At 40.6% G+C, this 19,937-nt stretch overlaps 1 protein-coding gene across 3 annotated transcripts in view; it reads left to right on the forward strand.

Moving 5' to 3' along the window:
- The window catches only part of LMO4 (LIM domain only 4), a 42,764-nt gene extending 34,441 nt beyond the window's left edge, over positions 1 to 8,323 (forward strand). For all 3 annotated transcript variants that reach the window (XM_028134323.2, XM_054721256.1, XM_054721255.1), the window contains exon 5: positions 8,043 to 8,323. In XM_028134323.2, the coding sequence (XP_027990124.1) occupies positions 8,043 to 8,084 (42 nt within the window). In that variant the 3' untranslated portion in view covers positions 8,085 to 8,323. The remainder of the gene's footprint in view (positions 1 to 8,042) is intronic.
- Positions 8,324 to 19,937: the final 11,614 nt, after the last annotated feature.

Genomic DNA, 19,937 nt, shown 5'->3' on the forward strand with positions numbered 1-19,937 from the left:
GTGACTTAGAGCAGGGCCAGAGCAGTGGGAAACCTACTTGGGTTTGAGAGGGTTGAGGTTAAAGCCATAGGGCTTGGAGATTAACTGTATGCGGGATTGGGGTTGGCGTGCGGAAGGTCAGGAGTGTGAAGGCCAGGCTGGTGCCTGGGACTCAGGGATGGAGTGTAGACCTCTCTGAGCTTCGTGCTGTGAACTAGAGATAAGGATTGGGTTCCTGGTTCTAAGGTGAAGCAATCTCTTTTTGTCCTTCCATCTTAAATACTCCCCGGCTGCTACAGGTGCTACTGGACAGTGACGAGGAGAGGGGAGAAGGAAGTAGGGGTCCCTTCTTGAAGGAGAAAACAATGAATCAGAAGAATATCCCATGCTTGTGCCTGGTTTGCAAGAATTTAGAGTTAAATCTTCCTAGCTCCTAGCATTTTCCATCTACTAAATCAAGTCCCCCCCACCCCCCCGCCCCCAAGAATCTTCATTACAGTCCTCACCGAATAGCAACATGTAAAACTGAGAATCCCACTCTGTTGTCTTTAAAAAGTGCACTCCCACAACCACTGAGCACCTGTCCGAGCCAATGTCTGGAAGACAGAGGAGCCAGAGCAGGTTAGGAAAGGCCTCAGGAAAATCACTCTGCTTTGAGGATCATCTGCCCGCCACCCCCTCCCCCGACTCCATCTCCTGGCCCCCACAGCATCTTGTTGCTCTTCTTCTTAATAGTTTTTGAAAAGTTAACAGAGTGAACAAAATAAGGTTTAGGCACACAGAGAGCATATAAATAGGTATCTCGCAGCTTCAGCAGCTTGGGTTTGTCTCAATTTTCTTCAAGTCAGGGAAACTGAACAAACAATAGCAAGACATGGAGGCGTTTCTCAGCCCTGTTTTGAGACACGTGTCTCTCCTTCAGGAGTCCAGAGCCCTGTGTTGGAGCCACGACTATTAATTTGTTGTAATATTAATGAACGGATAAGAGTGGAGCCCTCTGGTGTTTATTGCTTATGATCTTTTGAAGGTCTCTATCTCCTTAGATGGATGGCCAGCAAAAGTAGAAACTGTTTAATAAGGCAAGATTTTTTTTTTTTTTAGCCTTTGTGTAAGTTAGAACCCACTGGTCCAGGGGAAGGTTATATAAACAGACCTCATTTTAAACTCCAGCTCTGTCACCACCAAGTAGCCATATGATATCTTGGAAAGTGTTAATTCATCTTTCTGAGCCTCAGTTTTCTCAACTGTAAAATGGGAATGCTATGGTGCCCATCTTGGAAGGCAGTATTTCATGGTTAAGAGCACAGACTCTCAAGCCAGACTATCTGAATTCTTACCTTAACTTCGCCGCGTAGTATGTGGCCTTAGGGAAGCCACTTCAGCTTGCTGAGTCTCAGTTTCCTAATCTGTAAAATGGGGAATGTGATGGTGCCTTCCTCAGTGAGTTGTTCTGAGGACTGTAAAGCAATTACAATCCTCTTGTGTGGAGGGACTTTCCCAAGAAGTAGGCCCTCAGGGAAGCGCTACACACATTGCAAGTACTATTTCAGTATTTTTTAAAAAAATAAAAAGGACTTAAAATATGTATTTATTAATTTTAGAAAGAGAGGGGGGGGGGGTAGAGAGAGAGAGAAACATCGATTGCTGCTTCCTGCACACCCCTACAATCGAGCCTGAAACCCAGGCATGTGCCCTGTCCGGGAATCAGACTGGCGACCTCTTGGTGCATGACTCAATGCTCAACCATCTGAGCCACACCAGCCAGGGCCAAAAAGGACTTTTGAGAAGATTAAGTAAGAAAATGTGTATGAAGCCAAGTGGAGTCAGTATTGAGATACAGAGCCTCATCCGTTCACTCCTGCCCCCACCTCTGGCCTGTCTGAGGACTGGGCATATGGTCAGTGCTAAGTCTATACGGTTGGTGACAGCTCATTCAACTTTAAAAAATATGGGGCACTTTCTGGCCCTCAAGGTTTATATTCTTCCTTTACAAGTAGAAGCTGGCATCAATTTCAGAGCCTTGTGAGGGGAGAAGTGATGTTCCTTATTTACTAACATTTACTTGGAATGGTATCTGGGACACCCCAAATATGCTATGAGTCATTCAGAGGATAACGAGATCTATAGCACTTACAGATTACTCACTAATTTGACATTTGGGGATTTTTTTTGCAAAATGTTAGGGAACATTTGACAAGATGCAAATTGCTGTATCCATAAGTACATTTGACTCTGAGGATGGGAGGCACTCTCCCCTGATGTGGTTACATTTGTTTCTAGCACCAGCTGTTGCATCCTGACAAGGTGGCTTGTTTTATTTTTCTCCCCTAAAGGAGAAAGTATTTGAATTTTGCTCTGAAAACGTAACTAAAACTCATCGAGCACCTACTATGTTTCATTTAGTCTTTACTGTGATCCTGTAGGTACTTAGCATTAGCATCTCTATTATGTAGTGAGAACACTGGTGTTCAGAGATGTTAAGCAACATGCTTAAGGTCACACAGCTCTGATGTTTCTAAGCTAGAATTTGGACCAGGGGCTGCCTGTCCCCAAAGTCTGGGTTCTGCTACAGCAGAATGTCTCTCACACCAGCAGAGCATCATCTGATTCTGTCTTGCTTCTCCCACAATGAGGAGGTGTGAAGGAGAGGAACACTTCTTGGTCAGTCCTTTGTTTTAAACCACTGGGCAGCGTCTTGTTTCACACTGTTTCATAAGTGAGGTCTGAATGAGCTGGTAATCTTATCATGACATTGTTTTCAAAGTCAAACAAGGAAGACTGTGTTAAGGGAACGAGAAGGGCCCTCCCAGGCCCCATCCCCAGGCGCAGTTATCGTGTCACATTATTTTTGGCATGGTACCACACCACTGAGATTTTCCACTCCCTGTCAGGCAGATTTTCTCCCTGCTTCCTATCAGCTTCAGGAAAACAAAGAGGCATGTGTATAGGATCTGGATGTGAGGAATATAGGATGTCCAAGAAGTAGGGGTAGGGACCTTAGGGAAAGCCTGGATTCTGGGCCATAGTTCTTGGGGGAGCCCAGTTGAAGGGAGGAGCTGTTCCAAGAAGAGAGCCCCCAGTGAGGTACTTAACACATCAAAAGAGCTAATAAATGCCTCCTGGTTCCAAAGGCCACCCCAAAGCCACACTCCTCAGTTACCATTTTAAATGAAAGATAAATATCTGAGAGATGCAAGTGAAAACTATGATGATATTTCACCTCACACCTGCCAGAATGACTGCTATCAATACATCAACAAACAACAAGTGCTGGTGGGGAAAAGGGAACCCTCATGCACTGTTGGTGGGAAGGCAGAATGGTGCAGCCACAATGGAAAACAGTATGGAGTTACCTCAAAAATTAAAAATGGAACTGCCATTTGACCCAGAGATCCCACTTCTGAGAATATATCCTAAGAAACCTCAAATCATCAGTCAGAAAGAATTTATGCACCCCTATGTTCATAGCAGCGTATTTACAATAGCCAAGATCTGGAAACAGCCCGAGTGCCCATCAATAGATGAATGGATAAAAAAAGCTGTGGTACATTTACACATTGGAATACTATGCAGCTGTAAAAAAGAAGGTACTCTTACTTTTTGTAACAGTATGGATGGACCTGGAGATTATAACAGTTAGTGAAATAAGCCAGCCAGAGAAAGACAAATGCCAAATGATCTCACTTTATATGGACTCTAATAAACAAAATAAACTGATGAACAAAATAGAACCAGAGGCATAGATACATAGAATGAACTGACAGAGGGGAGAGGGGTAGGAGGGATTGGATGAAAGAAGGTAAAGCTATTAGCCAAAGAACATATATGCATGTACTGTTGGTGGAATACAACAGTGTAGTGATGGCCAGAGGGAGGGAGGGGCAGGGGCCTGGTGGAGATGGGCAAACGGAGGGAAAATGGGGGACATCTGTAATAGTGTCAACAATAAAAATAAAGTAAAAAAAAAAAAATAACAACAGCCAAAACTAAACTTTAAATATTATAGTAAAATAAAAATAAATAAATAAATAAATATTATAGTAAAATAAATAGGTAGATAAATAAATAAGTAAAAGTTTTAGTCTAAAAAATAAAAAAGACAAAAATACAGGATTTCCTTCCAAAAATGTATACACACTTTAACAGCTGATAGCTCAATTTTGAAAATGAAATGTATTTTAATAAACACTGCCTTTATAATTAATTATTCAAAGTGTGTGTATATATGTATTTTTTCGGACACTCTATATATTAAATAGGAGGTAAGAAAGCCCTAGGATTTTTCATACATTTCCTTATACCTTTCCTATCTCTGTATAAGTCGGGACTGCCCAAAGGAACAGTAAGTTTTTCAAAACAGAGATTGTGTGCTCTGTCTGATTCTTCCTGACTGCTTGGTAGCATTGTGTGTATGGTAAGGGATTAATAAATGCTTGCTGAAATGAAAATGATCCTTAGAACAAAATTCATCCTGTGAATTTTAATACTTTAGTATTTAACACTTTAAGGATTGATAGTGACTAAGTTCTTTCTTTCTCTAGCTTTGAACATTTGAAACAGTTTTACAACACTTGGTTTTTAACAAACAGAAATATGTAAGAATACAACTCAAATATCTGGATCAGAAGGCTGGAACAAGGATTCCCTACCTTTTCAACCATGGAAGTCCTTTTTTAATGTTATGAAACCTTCACGGATCCTTCCATATGATAATGGTTGTATTTTTAAGGTCTATTAAATTGGGAGAAAACTACAATAACAAAATATTTTGGAGTTAATTTTTATTTTATTCACTCCAACATCTAAAAACTGGAAAGAAAAGAATAGTATGGCTTGTGGCCTATCACATAACCTACTTATCAGCAGGGTAGAAGAGGGCAATGACTCCTTTGGCTGGGAGGTGGGGAGTGGGGTGGACACAGCCGGAGCTTGGAAATTGGTGGGCTAAGTGTTTGGAGGTATTTAGCTTCTTTTGGTCTCTTCCTCCACTTCCTTTTCTATACAGTTGAAAGCCACAGCCATGTTAGCAGTTGCAGACCAATTAAGAGTTCTGATTCCGAATGCAAACTGATGAAGGGCTGGGTTTAATCCACTGGGACTTCCTACTCCAGAAGTGGTTCAAGTAAAACTGGCCCCACTTGAAGTCTTTAACACTGTTAGAATGGTCGCCTAAACGTCATCTTCAGAGGCAAGGAGACAGCACGCGCCTTGCTCATCCAGAGGCCTTGGTACTAAGTCTGGCTCTGTTTCCAATTGGCTGACCAAGCCAGTTCAGCTCTCCGGAGTCCCCTAAACTCACCTGTAAAGTGGGAGTTGGAACCAGATGACCTCGGAAGGCCCATCTCTAGGCTACAGATCCCCAGGAATGGTCCTGAAGCACCCGAGCCATCTTGCCAGGGGCCAGGTGCCACCCAGCTTGTCTTTATGCCAAGCCCACTACCTGCACAGACCAGCTCACGAAAGGTTGCACTCAAAACTTTGCTCTGGGTCTCTCTGGAAAGGGGGCTTTCATTTTTGGTGTCCTATTATTAACCTTTTTCCACGCTCTGTTTTCCAAGTTTAGGTTGGCTCAGCAGAGATGAACATGGATTGTTTGGATTTTTGCCCAAGCTGTTCTCCGAGCCTGATAGCACATTCATTACTCCCTACCCATGGTTTCTGCTAAATGACCTCGTTAGTGCTCTAATTACATGTTGCTCTTCAGAAAGCCGGGGGTGGGGGTGGATGAGTTAACGAAGGCTGAGGACTGAGATGGAGTACATTGTAAACATGCTGAATGACGCCTACCTTCCCCTGGCCTGATTACCCATGGGGAGTTGGAAGGGAAGCTTTATGCTTCTTTGTCTCCTCTTCTTCTATCATTACACATTAAAAGATAATAATAACACATACAAAATGTGTTGGTGATAGTTGGTAGTCCATGAATTTGAAAGCCGGATAGTAATACCTTTATCATTTGATGTCCATAGAATCAGAGAATTAGAAAAAAGAACCCTAAGGGAATAAAAATGAAAATAGGTATTTTTTGAGTGCCTATCATGTGCTCATACAGGTGTTTGTTCATCTTACCAACAACCCGATGGGCTAGTTATTATGCTTGATTTATTAATGACGCAGCCGGGCCAGAGAAGTTTAAGTGTTTTCCAAAGCCACAAGTCAAGCATGTGGCAGAGTTGGGAACTGAAAGCCCAGGTATGTCTGACTCTAAATCCCAATATCCCATGCTACCTCTCTATTAATTAACCCACTCATTTGCTTATTTATTCAACAAATATACTCTATCCTATGACAAAGTATAATCACAAAATTTCAGAGTTTCTATATTACCATTTTAAACTCAAGTCTACAAATCCCTCAGGTGACTTTAATTCAGTGGTGTCTTCTTAGATCATAATTTCCCCTGTCCTCTCAGGCTTCCTACACTTCTGCCTTGAGGGACAGATCACAGATCTGAGATTCAGGATTTTGGTTGGTACATTTAAAGGTTATTCTGAGAAAACTTCTGTTTTTCAGATAAGGAAACTGAGGTTCAAAGATTTTGTTGAAGTGGTCAGTTTTTTTACTACACCACATTCCAGTGATGCCAAGAGTGCATCTGTATGTGTTTGGAGTGCTGAGAAAGGAAGATGGTGAGCCATGACAAACAACCAAGATTTTCACTTGCTTCTCGCCTCCAGCAGCCTGTGCCCATCAGGAGAGGTGCTGTGCCCACCGCACACAGAGGCTGATTAAAGTCACACGTGTGACTTTAACTTCAGCTTGTTAACGACAAAACCACACGGGTTTCATTTTAATGAAAGAGAACCCATCTTCCAACCTGGGTCTCTGAAGTATGTAGGGTTTTCTTTTGGGTAGTGTTTAGGTGAACTTGTAGAGTCAAATACTTTCACTCATCCCAGTGGAATTCTCTCTGCCACATTTTTTAAAAAAGTGGCAAGTACGATATGTTGAGTGATGAGAAATGTCCACACTTATGGAAAAAATAAATGATGTGATAGTAATATTAACGGGATTCAACTTTCACCAAGTGATGAACTTTCTTGAAACAGGGCGGTCTAAACCATGTGATTACTAATTAGCATTTCAACAAAGAACTTGGAATTTTGCAAACCAAGCATTTAAAAATGTGAGCATTGTTTGTTTGACAGACTGTCGAGACACTTGTGCAGGCTTAATGTATTAGTTTATTCTATGGCAATCAAGTTGTTATTATAACTACAAGAAGACGGAAAAATAAGACTTTCACAGTCAAATCAGCCATAGGAAAGAAGCGAAAAACAAAACACAACTTTGAGCTATTTCCTGAATCTTAGTGTATTTGCTGAATTGGGGGGTGTGAAACAGCAGGAAACCATTACCGCATGTGATCCTAGTTTTAATGATTCCACTAGAACATAATAAACCTATAATATGTATGCCTGGAAATAAATTATAGATCCCACAGTAAAAGGCAACCCCTTATTCCACATTTATCAATTTTGGAGAACTGCTCCCTTCTTCTGCAAATAAGTCATTAAGCTTCTTGTTTCACCACAGAACAACTTTGGGAAGAATTATTCAAACCTTCTGAAGTAATTCATTTGTATTCCTCTTCTATTTTTAATAACCAAAAACATACACAGGAGATGCAAATATACCTCTAGAATTTTTGAATGACTGGACAAAGCACTGTTAAAAATTCAACAGCACTAATTACTAGCTGAGCGGTATAAAAACCTCTGAATAAATGTCAGCCTAGGAGATAAGCTCTTATCTTAATCTAATGACTCCACAGACTTAATTTGTCAGGCCAGCCTCGTTGATGAAAAACAGGCTTCTAGTCTCCAGTGTGAGCAGGGACGTCGTTCCAAATCTTTGAAGTTGGATTGTAATACCATCAGTGTCATCCTATAAAAATCTTGCCACCAAGCCAATTTAATTCTTATTGTCCTGTTACACTAATTAAAGTTGTTCCACCCCCGTTGGACAAATATCTAAAAGTGAAGTCAATGTATTTGTAGATTTGCTACATTTTGAACTACTCACCCTCAATTTCCCATGTTTTGTGCATTTTTTTCATACAGCCGGAACAACAGGGACCATCTATCTTTCTATGGGGAAGCTGAGATGTCCAGAAGAATTCATTAATTCAGAGGAACCCATTCATTGAGAAGCCATGTAGCAGAGTAGTTGAGAGTGGATCTTCTGAGGCAGAAACACCTGGAGAAATTTTTGCTCTGTCACGTATAAGCTGTGTGACTTTGGGTAGATTTCTTAAACTTTCTTAGCCTCAGTTTAATCATCTGTAAAATGGAGGGTAATCATGGATATTATGAAGGTTAAATAAACTAATGCTTGCCAGGTACTTAGAGTGTCAGACCTTTATACTTAATTCAGTTCAGCTTTCATTCATTCATTCATTCATTCACTCATTCATTCAATAAACAAATACATATGGAGTCTTAACAAGTCCATGGCACGTGCTAGGTGATATATAGGGCATATGACGAACCAAAGGGCAGAATCGGTTGCCTTTGAAGGACTTTGTATGAACTTGCAGCTCGAGCCTGACACAATCAGCTGATCTCACTACACCTGGGGAGGAAATTCCACAGAATTACCAAGACTTTCCACTTAAACTTTGTTGTGAACCTTGTTGCTGGTTTTCCAGCAAAATGGGGATGTGAATTTCCATCTCAGAGGTCTGTTGTGCAGATGCCATGAGATAATGTACAGTGGACAGCCAAATGTTGGTGCCCTTTCAGTTCCCTTCTTCTCTTGTCCTTGTGACCCAGAATCACACGCATGGTACAAGCACGCCTAGGGAGGCTTCTTTTGCCTTGTTTCATCCCATTCTCATCAGTCAATGTCTATCCTTTCCAGCTTCCTGTCCTTCCTCTGCCCAACTCCCTCTTCACTACTTGGATGGCACCTTATTGATTTTCTATGCTATTTAATGTCACTTGGAGATGTTTGTTGATATTTGTTATTTTGTTGATTTCCTTCATGGAACGTGAGGACACAATTTCTTTAAAACCTCTTGAAATTCATGCAGGTACTTAAAAAGTATGTGCTGAGAGTCTGTTACCTACTAGGAACTCCACTGGGTATTGGTGTCCCCAATATCTGAAAGCTACAGTCCCTACTCTTTAGAAATGATACCCCGGTATGGTGAATGCAGTGACAGGTTCCTAAGGTGCAGTGAGATAGTCAACTCAGATGGGAACTCACTTGTTGATGGTTTTACAGAGGAGCTGACTCTTGGGCCTAGCTCTGCAAACTAAGTAGGAGTCAGTTGGTAAAGGCAGAGGGAAAAGAAATTCCAGGTTGAGGAATCAGCATGAGCAAGTGGAAGAAATTAGTTCAGTAGAAGAGGGAAGGGCCTGGGGGGTAAGTGGTGGGAGATGAGGTGGAAATGAAGGATTACCAAGATTTTCCATGCTGAGAGTTAGAATTTCATCCTGGAAGTAACAGGAGCCATTGATAAAGTTTAAGGAGGCTGTTAATTCTCATTAGCATGTATTATGGGCTCAGGAATTGGGTTTGTGTCTGTGTTCTGCTTCTCACCACTTTCATGGTCTGTCTCTTCATTATCTTCCTTCCACCTCTCAGCCCCAGATGCATTGAGTGCCCTGGCACCTGCTCTCAGCATCCCTCTTCTCCTGGTCTCCGGTCATCTCTGATGACTCACAGCTCTCTGACTTCCTCTGCTCTAACAACTTTCTCTCTATTCCAACTAGACAACCTTTTCTCCTGTTACAGCCAGGACTGCTCTGCGCTTGAAGCCTTCAGCAGTGACGTTTTCATTCCTAAGTCACTCTCTCTTACTCTCCCACCTTCTCCTTCTCTTCCAAACCTCAGTGAGACATCCAGAACTCCATCCTTCCTACCCTTTAGTCTTTAGTCCTTTCAACCCCTTTATTTCCTACCCTGCCTAGTCAAAGTCCCATGGGAATTTCTATTACTAACTCTGGTAATCCCTTCACTCATAATATTTAACTTCAACCATTTCCTTCACTGCTTAGAGAAAATGGAATAACTTTGGCTTATTCCACTTATCATTTACAGTATCTGGTTTTCATTTGAGCTCTTAGTCTTGGCCTTTTCCTCTACTCTCATAGACTTCCTTTCTCATTCCTTCCTGACACACAGTTTTTGGTGACACCTGTTGGAGACAAACTTGGTGGACATGCCTACTGTGCCCTAGGAACTTCCTTTAAAGCAAGTACTCCAGCCCCCACTCCAACCCTGCCACAGGTGTTTGGAAAAGGGTGGACATTTGATACTGAACCCCAGTGAGCTGATCTATTGACCATTGGCCAATCAGATTTTCTTTCTACAGTCTGTTCCTATATTATTTAAACAGACTGTCCTTTATTGTCACTCTTTTCAATGAATTTCTATTACTTTTGACCAAAAAGCTTTGACAAGGTTATTGTAGCCCTCAGGTCTCAATGTACTCCTGCTCCCCTACTCTCTTTATTTAATCTTAGTAAGAAAATAGAGGAGCTTTAATCGGAAGTCCTTCAGTTTTCCTCCAACCGTTTCCATCTGCATTTCTTACCAGTTGCACCTGTCTCACAGAGACTCCTCCTATTTGGGTTCTTTTTAAAAACACAATCTCAGTTTATTTACATTTATTAAGACTTATTTCTGCTATTTTATTTTGTGTTTTCTATTTACTATGTTTTATATCTTTGTTTTCTTCCTTTCTTCTTATGTGGGTTGATTGAGTTTCTCTTCTATTGGTTTGGAACTTACACTTACTGTTGCTATTCTTTTTTTTTTTTTTTTTTAAATATATTTTATTGATTTTTTACAGAGAGGAAGAGAGAGGGATAGAGAGTTAGAAACATCGATGAGAGAGAAACATCGACCAGTTGCCTCCTGCACACCCCCTACTGGGGACGTGCCCGCAACCAAGGTACATGCCCTTGACCGGAATCGAACCCGGGACCTTTGAGTCCGCAGGCCGATGCTCTATCCACTGAGCCAAACCGGTTTCGGCTGTTGCTATTCTTTTAATGAATTTTCCTAGACTTTTAACATTTGTATTCAAATTTACATTTTTTTCCACCAAAATTGAAAGTTAATCAGTGGTTACATCATTCTCTTCCTAGAAGCTTTAACTTTCATCTTAATAAGGTTCCATCAATTCCATAGTAGAATTAGCTAGTATTGGAGTTATACTTTATTTATAAACAAGAACTATTGGGATTAATATTTATAATCAAAACATTTAGATTTACATACATGTTTTACAAGTTCTCCATGCCCTCCATTTTCTTTTTCCTTCAAGGTTAATTTTTTACCCTTACTGAATACATCTTTTAGTATTTTTTTTTTTTAAGATCTTGGGGTCATTACTTTTTTTGAATAACACCTGTTGAATGATAGTTTTTATAGAATTTCAGACTTGGGATTTTCCCTTGATGCTTTAAAAATCATTCCATAGACTTTTATAGTCATCATTGTTATTGAGGTCTGCTGTCAATATGATTATCATTCTCTTATAGGTCATCTCTATTTTTATTTATTTTATTATTTTTTTTAGTTTATTTTATTATTTTATTTTATTTTTTAAAAATATATTTTTATTGATTTCAGAGAGGAATAGAAAGGGAGAGAGAGATAGAAACATCAATGATGAGAGAATCATTGATCAGCCACCCCCCACCAGGGATGGAGTCTGCAATCCCAGCATGTGCCCCGACCGACTGGAATCGAACCATGACCTCCTGGTTCATCGGTCGATGCTCAACCACTGAGCCACCTAGGCTATTTTTAAAAAAATCTTTATTGTTGAAAGTATTACATATGTCCCTTTTTTCCCCATTGACCTCTTCTAGCTGGCCTCTGTCCCCCCTCATTCCCCCACCCCGTCATCCCCAGGCCTTCACCACCCTATTGTCTGTGTCCATGGGTTATGCATATATGCTACAAGTTCTTTGGTTGATCTCTTCCCACCCACCACCCACCCCTGCCTTCCCTCTGAGATTCCGGAGATTCCGCAGTCTGTTTCATGCTTCTATGTCTCTGGATCTATTTTGTTCATCAGTTTATTTTGTTCAGTAGATTCCACATATGAGTGAGATCATGTGATACTTGTCTTTCTCTGACTGGCTTATTTCACTGAGCACAATACTGTCCCAGGTCCATCCATGCCGTTGCAAATGGTTAGATTACTTTCTTTTTTACAGCTGCATGATCATCTCTATTTTTAAATCTCTGATTCTTTTATGTTTCCTCTAATTTTGATATTGTGTACTTTCACTATGATGCATGTAGGTGTGGATTTTTAAAATTTTGCCTTTTTGGCACTTGATGGGCTCTCTAAGTATCAGAACTGATGACTCTCTTCATTTTTGGAAAATTCCAGGTTAATATCTCTCTGTACTCCAACTCATCCCCATTCTCTATAGTCTATTCTTATGTAACTACTATTTTGAGATACATATTGGAGCTTTTTAATCATTTCTTTATGCTTTTCAAATTTCCTTTATTTCTCCCAGCTTTTTATCCTTTTTGATAGCTTTTTGGGTGATTATTTCAGTTCTCTGTACCAGTTCACCTGTGTCTAACTTTTTAACTTATCAAATTTTGTATTTTATAAATATTTTTAATTTTAAAGAAATTTTTAATCTCTGAATCTTCTTTCAGGGATGTTATTGTTTCTTTAATCTCTTTGAGAAATTAAAACACTACTCTTTTTTTTTTACTACTCATTTTAACATTCTTTTTCTATTGCTCAAATATCTCTATTTTCTTGGGATTAACTTATGTTTTCTGGTTTATTGGCTCTCTCTCTCCTTGAAATAGGTTTTTTAAAAATACACTTAAAAATTCCGTTTGTGAACTCATCCTTACGTTTTCTTGGGACCTGATGTCCCCCTTGGGGGGATGGTTTCATGGCTGCTCTGCCCCAGCCCTAGAGCCTGTTTCTGACCAAGGTTACATTTGTAATTTGGTTGGTTCTCTTACCCTGCAAAACAGGTCCTTCCCCTCAATGCAGTGGGGGAATAGGGTTCTAGTTCTATTATAAGAACTCAGTGCTTACCCTGTTTATGGGCTGATGACTTCTTTTTGCTCCAACTGTGGGCTGATGGATGGAGATATTTTGATGACCATTAATGACTGTAAGCACTATCATGATTTCTAGCTGTGTATGGGTGATTTGCACCCATGTTATGCATTGGATATTCAGCTTTAGTTTTTAGTTAACACCCTGGTTTCCCATCTGTTTCTCTTGTTTTCAACATCTCTCTTTAGGGAGACCTGTCTGGTGTTTTAGGTTTTTGTTTTGTTTGTTTGTTTATGGAGTATATTTCTTGTTTTTGAGCATGACTGAATTTTTAAAAATGCTTTTATTTTTTTAACTCAATAGTGTATGAAAGAGTTTAATATGCCCTTTTTAAATAATACATACTTTGTTCCTTGCAGTTCATATTCACCATACTTAAAGATTACATTTTACTTTCTTATTTACTAGTATAATGCTTAACACTTTTATGTTTATATCTTTTCTATAAATAGCTGTTTTATTATTAATTTAATTTTTACTTTTATAAAAGCAATAAATGTGTATTGTTTTAAAAGTTACGTAGTACTAAAACACTTAAAATGAACTGGAATAATTTTTCTTCTTATTCTGAATTTTATGCCCAAGAGACAATTACTCTCAAATCTTCTAGCTCTTCCCCCTGATATTTAACTTCATATTTCTAATAATAGCTGACACTGCTTACCATGTAACAGTTACTGTTCTAAGTGATATTAATGTATTTAATCTAAATAATATGCTTATATCTTGACTGATAAATTTTAGGAATATTTTATTGTATTTTTGCTACACTAGATAAAAACTTAACTCTATGCTTCTTTTTTCCTTTCCACATATTTGTTTAAATAAAACAATTTTAGTTTATTATGCACATGCAAATGTTGTTCAATGATGAGCCAAATAGTGCATTACAACCCTGTTTCTTTCCTTTTTCTGCCCTTTATTTCTCCTGGAAATGACAATTGCTTTGTTTTTTCCTTATGTATCTTTCTCTATACTGTTGGTCAATTTTCCAAATGTTCCAATATCTCTATTGTAAATAAAAAAATTTGTCCAATAAAGTAGATCTAATTTTTCTAGAGAACTTCTCCCAGAAATTTGCCTCTCCTGATCTAGTATGGACTTTTTCTTTCCGGAAGATTGCATAGTTGTCATTATATGATGCTTTTGCCTCTTTCTGGTCTGTTTTTTGGATTTCATGTTTTGTTTTGTTTTTAAATTTCTTGTTTTGTTGACACATACTTTCTAATAAGTTTCTAAAACATTTTAATGTTTTAGTTCTTGTAAATTTTAGTGTCTTTATTCTACTTCCATATTACTGAAAAATTAGGAATAGAATTCTAGATTGAAAATTATTGTCACTTAAAGTTTTATAGACATTGCTTTACTCCTCCAATGTCTGTTACTACTATTGATTAGTCTGGGTTGGTTTCTTTATAAGGAGCCTGCTTTTCCCTACCTGGGAAAATTTTGTGACCTCAATCCTACATTCTACTAGATCCCAGGTATTCTGAACTGTCATAGAAACAAACGTTTGGTGTAAATATTTTTTGGGGGATGATTGGTTGGTAATGTTGGTGTTAATAGTGTTGTCAGTTCAAACTACAAGTTGGTTGTTTAATCCTTTGCTATTAACATGGTTTTAATTTTCTTGGACCTACTTTATGGTCTAACATATGTACTATCTTGGTGAATGTATAATTGCAATTGAAGTTGTTGGATGATGAATTGTATAAATATTTATAAATATCAATGAACTAATCTTCATAGTATTATCAAATCTTCTTTGTATACACGAGCATACCTCACTCTATTACAATCTGGGACCCCTCTCCAATCTGGGACCCCTCAAAGGATGTCCTACTGCCAGTTTACAGGGATCGGGCCTAAACCGGCAGTAGAACATGTCTCTCGCAATCTGGGACTGCTGGCTCCTAACCGCTCTGCCTGACAGCCTGCTTGCCCCCACCTGCCCTCCCCACTGGCCTGCACGCCCCCAACTGTCTCCTTGCTGGACTGCTCACCCCAAACTACCTCCCCGATGTCCTGATCACCCCCAACTGACCCCCACTGATGGCCTGCTTGCCCCCAACTGTCCCCCCACGCCGGCCTGATCACCTCCAATGGCCCCCCACACTGGCCTGATCACCCCCAACTGCTCTCCCCTCTTGGCCTCTAACCACCTGTACCTCAGCCCTGCCACCATGGCTTTGTCCAGAAGAACGTCCAGAAGGTCTCTTGGAAGGTCTTTCAGTCTAATTAGCATATTTCCCTTTTATTAGTATAGATAGAGGCCTGGTGCATGGGTGGGGGCCAGCTGGTTTGCCCTGAACAGTGTCCCGGATCAGGGTGGGGGTTCCCTTGGGGCATGGAGCGGCCTGGGCGAGGGGCCTGTGGTGGTTTGCAGAACGGCCATGCCCCCATGGGGTGAGGGTCTCCAATGGGGGGGCGTGGCCAGCCTGGGTGAGGGGCTGAGGGCTGTTTTCAGGCTTGCCACACCCCTTCAGGGTGGGGGTCCCTGCTGGGGTGCCTGACCAGCCTGGGTGAGGGGCTGATGGCTGTTTGCAGGTTGGCCAAGTCCCCCAGCAGGGAACCTCACCCCTGGAAACCCAGGCTCCCAGCCCCTCCTTGAGCAGAGGCCAGGGTGGGCTGGAAGCTTGGCTTCTTCCATCGCTGGGGGCAACCCAAGCCTCCTGCTCACTCCAGCTCCATGGCTGCCACCATATTTGTTGGTTTAATTTGCATACTCACTCCTGATTGGCTCATGGGCATAGCAGAGTGATGGTCAATTTGCATGTTTCTCTTTTATTAGTGTAGATTTTTTTTTTTTTTTGGTTAATCCTCACCCCAGGATATTGTTTTCCCCACTGATTTTTTTTTCTTTTTCTTTCTTTTTTTTTTTTTAGAGAGAGAGAGAGTGGAAGAAACAGAGAGAGAGAGAAATACATCGATTGGTTGCCCTTGACTGGGCCCGGGATAGAGAGGCTGGTTCTATGATTTGGAAAAGCTTCCCATTGATTTCAGCTGCTGCTCCCAGGAGGATCAATCACTGATGAGCCCAAGAACTAACTGTTGGTGGGGTGATGCACATGGGAACCCAAAACAGACGGGAAACCCACAGAAAGCAACAGGTAGCAGATAGGAAGGAACAAGCCCCGATTTCCTCCTCCAGCCTCTGTCTTCCTCTAACATTTCCTATTAACAGGCCTTTACAGGAAGTTAACTGACAAAGCAAACATGATGTTTGCAAAGTCCCAGCCCAGCACCACGAAATGGAAAATGTAAAAGTGAGTTTGGAGCTGAGAGATAACAACTTAATAACTGGTTCCTTTTCCTATGGTGTTGTACATCTTCACATATCTTTTATTTAAAGATTTCTTCTTGGACTTGCTTGTTCTGCCCAACTTCCATTCTCCTCCATATTTCTTGCCTCTTATTAACCTTTTATAATTAGCAAATATCACAGAGCCTGTCATAGGGAGATAGGAGCTACTCAAAATGTTTGCTGGATTAATGATAATACAAGAGAATAAATGATAAATGATAAGTGACAAATGAAGTGCAGACTTCAGTTGCCATATAGGCTCAGTGGAAAAGGGAAAGACTATCATGAATTTGGGTGGCCCCTAAAACTTCACAGGTGAGATGAGTGTTGAGCTAACCTATGATAAATGGGAAGAGTTTAAATACATGGAGAGAAAGATGCATTCAAGGTGGAGGGCGTGGTATGAACAAAGACTTGGAGGTAGAAATGAGCTAAGTGCCTTTGGAAGACAGGCATGGCGGTAGCTGAGGCTTCCATCAGGAGTGAGAGGCTGGCTTTGGATAGTGGCCCTTTAACAATTGGTTATACTGTGGAATCCTAAAGGAGCATGGAATATTGTCAATAAAGAAGAGGCATAGAAGGTGTTTCAGGCAGGAGAGAGTCGTGGTGAAGGCTACTGAATCAGAGTGCTGTGCAGGGTGGTAGGGGTAATATTTGTTACTCAGGTCTTAAGCATGTATGTGTAGCAGAATGGTGCTTCTGTTAATAGGAATCAGGAAATCAGAAAGAAAAACAAGTTTTACAATTTTTTAATGGTTCTGGGATTTTTATTATACTGAGTTCAATTTGAGAGTCCACTTGCAGAATCAGGGAAGTGCAGAAAGAGCTAGAAAATGAACTGGGAGAAGTCAAATTGTTTTCTTGGGGAAAAAAAAAATCAGGCCAGCATGTGTTCATCCTTGTCTCTGCAAGGATGGGTAACAGCAAGAGGTAAGCAGTGCGCATTGGTTTAGTTTAGTTAGAGTCAGCACTTGAAATTAGGGATAGACCAGTTACCCATCACTTGACACCACTCCTGTCCCATTTCCTTGAATCTTGTTGAGGCCATCAAACTATTTTTTCTCTCTTTGTGGACCACCTTCCCTACCCTCTGAGAAAGAACCTTTGCCTATATATTACATTGTAGCAAAGCCTTCTGTCTGTTTACCAGGTTTAAAATAAGATTTATTTTTTTTAAATTTAATTTTGGTGCCCTTTCTTCTTAAAGGAGAATAAATTTAGCAGAAAAAAATATTTCTGACACCTTCCACATGGAATGATAATATATTGTTGAGAAAACTAAACCCACTTAGTAATCAGACAGGTGGACATGTTCAAAATGCTCTAGTTTCCAATCCCACCAGAGCATTCGCTACACAGAGGCAAGAGGGGTTCTGTTTCTTTCTTCCCCTGTTAAAGCATTTCTGCTGTTTTTAGGAGAGGCCACGCCCTCTTGCCTGGGGCCTGGGAAAGCCAGCCTCACTTCTCTCACATGTAACTTTAGCAAACCACTCGGGCTGCCAGGCACATTGGAGATCCTGTGGGTGCAACTCCGCAGAGACCAAGGGCAAGATAATCAGTCCAAGGAGACAGTTAATTTTAGTACAAAAGAGGTTAGATGTGATTTATTTCCAACACCGATGAACCAAAAGAGCTAACAATCATCAGAACAAAACACAGAACCATCAAATACTCCAGGCAAAAATGGCCCATGTCAGCTGACATCGGTGTCCTCGTCATTGTTAGCAAGGGAGACAGGCTCCAGTGGCTTAGGAGCTGATGTGGAGGACATGTTTAAGTTGTCTTTATAGGAAAAGGGTTTGAATCGTCAGAGAGTTGGAGAAATGGATTTGGAGACGGGAAAGAGAATAGGAAAAGAAAAGAAGGCAAGAGAGGACAGGAGGGTTTTTATAATAATATCGTAGCTCATTCGACATTCCGTTCATCATCATTACCTTCAGAAAGCATAATGCTAGGACAGGATCCATGCAACTTGTGCTGCCTCTTCATCATCCTGTTTCAGCTGCTGCAGGAGAACCCTCTCCATGGCTCTACCTGCTGTGGAGCAGAGTGCAGCACACCCACCCCCAAGCCCAGCAGTGCTCCCTCAGAGCGTCTCGCCTCCAGGATGGACTCCTAGGCAGGTGAATTGTTCTCAGCTTGAGCAAGGTGTTCCCTTGGATTTGAGCCAAGGACTTGTCATAGGACATTGCTCATAGTCCCATTGTTGATTTATTCAGTTCTGCAAAATAGCTTAAACAGCCCCTTTCTCTGTTTCTGAGAAAAAGCCCCTTTTCTTGTTTCTGAGACTCACATAGCATCTGAATCTAAGGACTTGGAGGAAAGCCTCTAAACCCCATGTGAATGCAGGATGAGGGCTCAGACTGGGATGCATGAAGTCCTAGATCCCTATTTTAATGAGGGGAAAACCCTAGATCCTTCTTGTCCTTCTCTCTAGGTCATTATTTACCAGAATACTTTGAGTCCTGAGTCCCATTCCCTCTAGTTAATCACCCGGTCCTTTCTGCAGTCACTACATCATCATGCACATAACTTCCGTTATTGCCTTCACATATGGCACATTAAACATCCCTCAGTCTCCACTGAGTAGGACAATGGCTTAATTACCTGTGAATCTGCTGTCCCTAGATCAGCGCTTGGTATATAATATTGAGTGAGATAGTAAGTGAATGAAAGAATGAAAGCCATTTATATTGAGTGAATAGCAATTACTCTGAAAACGAAGCTGTCCATATCTATCCCTGGCAAATAAGAAAGGAAACATTGTGAGACTCTTGTATGTGTGAGAAGAAAAACTAAAAACCATCTTTCATCATCTGCAGAGAAGAAGACTTGGGGGAAATTGCTTAGACTACTTGAATGGGACACAGGTCTGGAGTGGCATTTAGATCTGATCCCTCATGTGTCTTTCTAGGGCTGTGATTTTCAACCTTTTTGATCCCATAGCACACATCAACTAAAATTCTACAGCATACCAAAAATATGTATTTTTTGCCAATCTGACAAAAAAAGGTACATTTTGATTCTCTCACTCTGGATGGCTATTATTGTGTTGGTTGTTGCCATTTTTTAAATTTGACAATGTAAGGCAAAAGAAGTTAGGGCCCCTGACTAAATAGTCAGGTGTGGCATGTTTTAAAAATTCTTGCAGCACAGCTGAAATTTTAAAGAAATTTAAAAATTCATGCACACCAGCTGAAATCACTGGTCTAGTGTATGTTTCAAAGCAATGATTTAGAGCTCACGTTCTCTCTACTTCCAGACACTCCTTCCCTTTTCTTAAGTTTTCTATATTGCTCCTATTGACAGAGATCATAAGGGACCTTAATTGTTCTCAGTTCAAACATGTTGGCCTGTTGTCGGACCAAGTATTCGATTGTAGGGTTCAGAAAATGCATTTCCAGTGGGCTTCGATTGGGTAGGCTATGTACTTAAGGGGGAAATGATTTAAAAAATATCAGGGTGTCTGGCAAACAGGAGAGCAGTCAACTACATTTGACAGTGGTTGAGGAGAAACTGGGTTTTCTCCCATACACATCCTGGGTGTCATTGTAGCCCCTTCTCTTGAGCAAATGGTTACCGGCAAATGGTCAC

This window comes from Eptesicus fuscus, chromosome 9, assembly GCF_027574615.1.
Source record: "Eptesicus fuscus isolate TK198812 chromosome 9, DD_ASM_mEF_20220401, whole genome shotgun sequence".
Taxonomy (NCBI): Eukaryota; Metazoa; Chordata; class Mammalia; order Chiroptera; family Vespertilionidae; genus Eptesicus; species Eptesicus fuscus.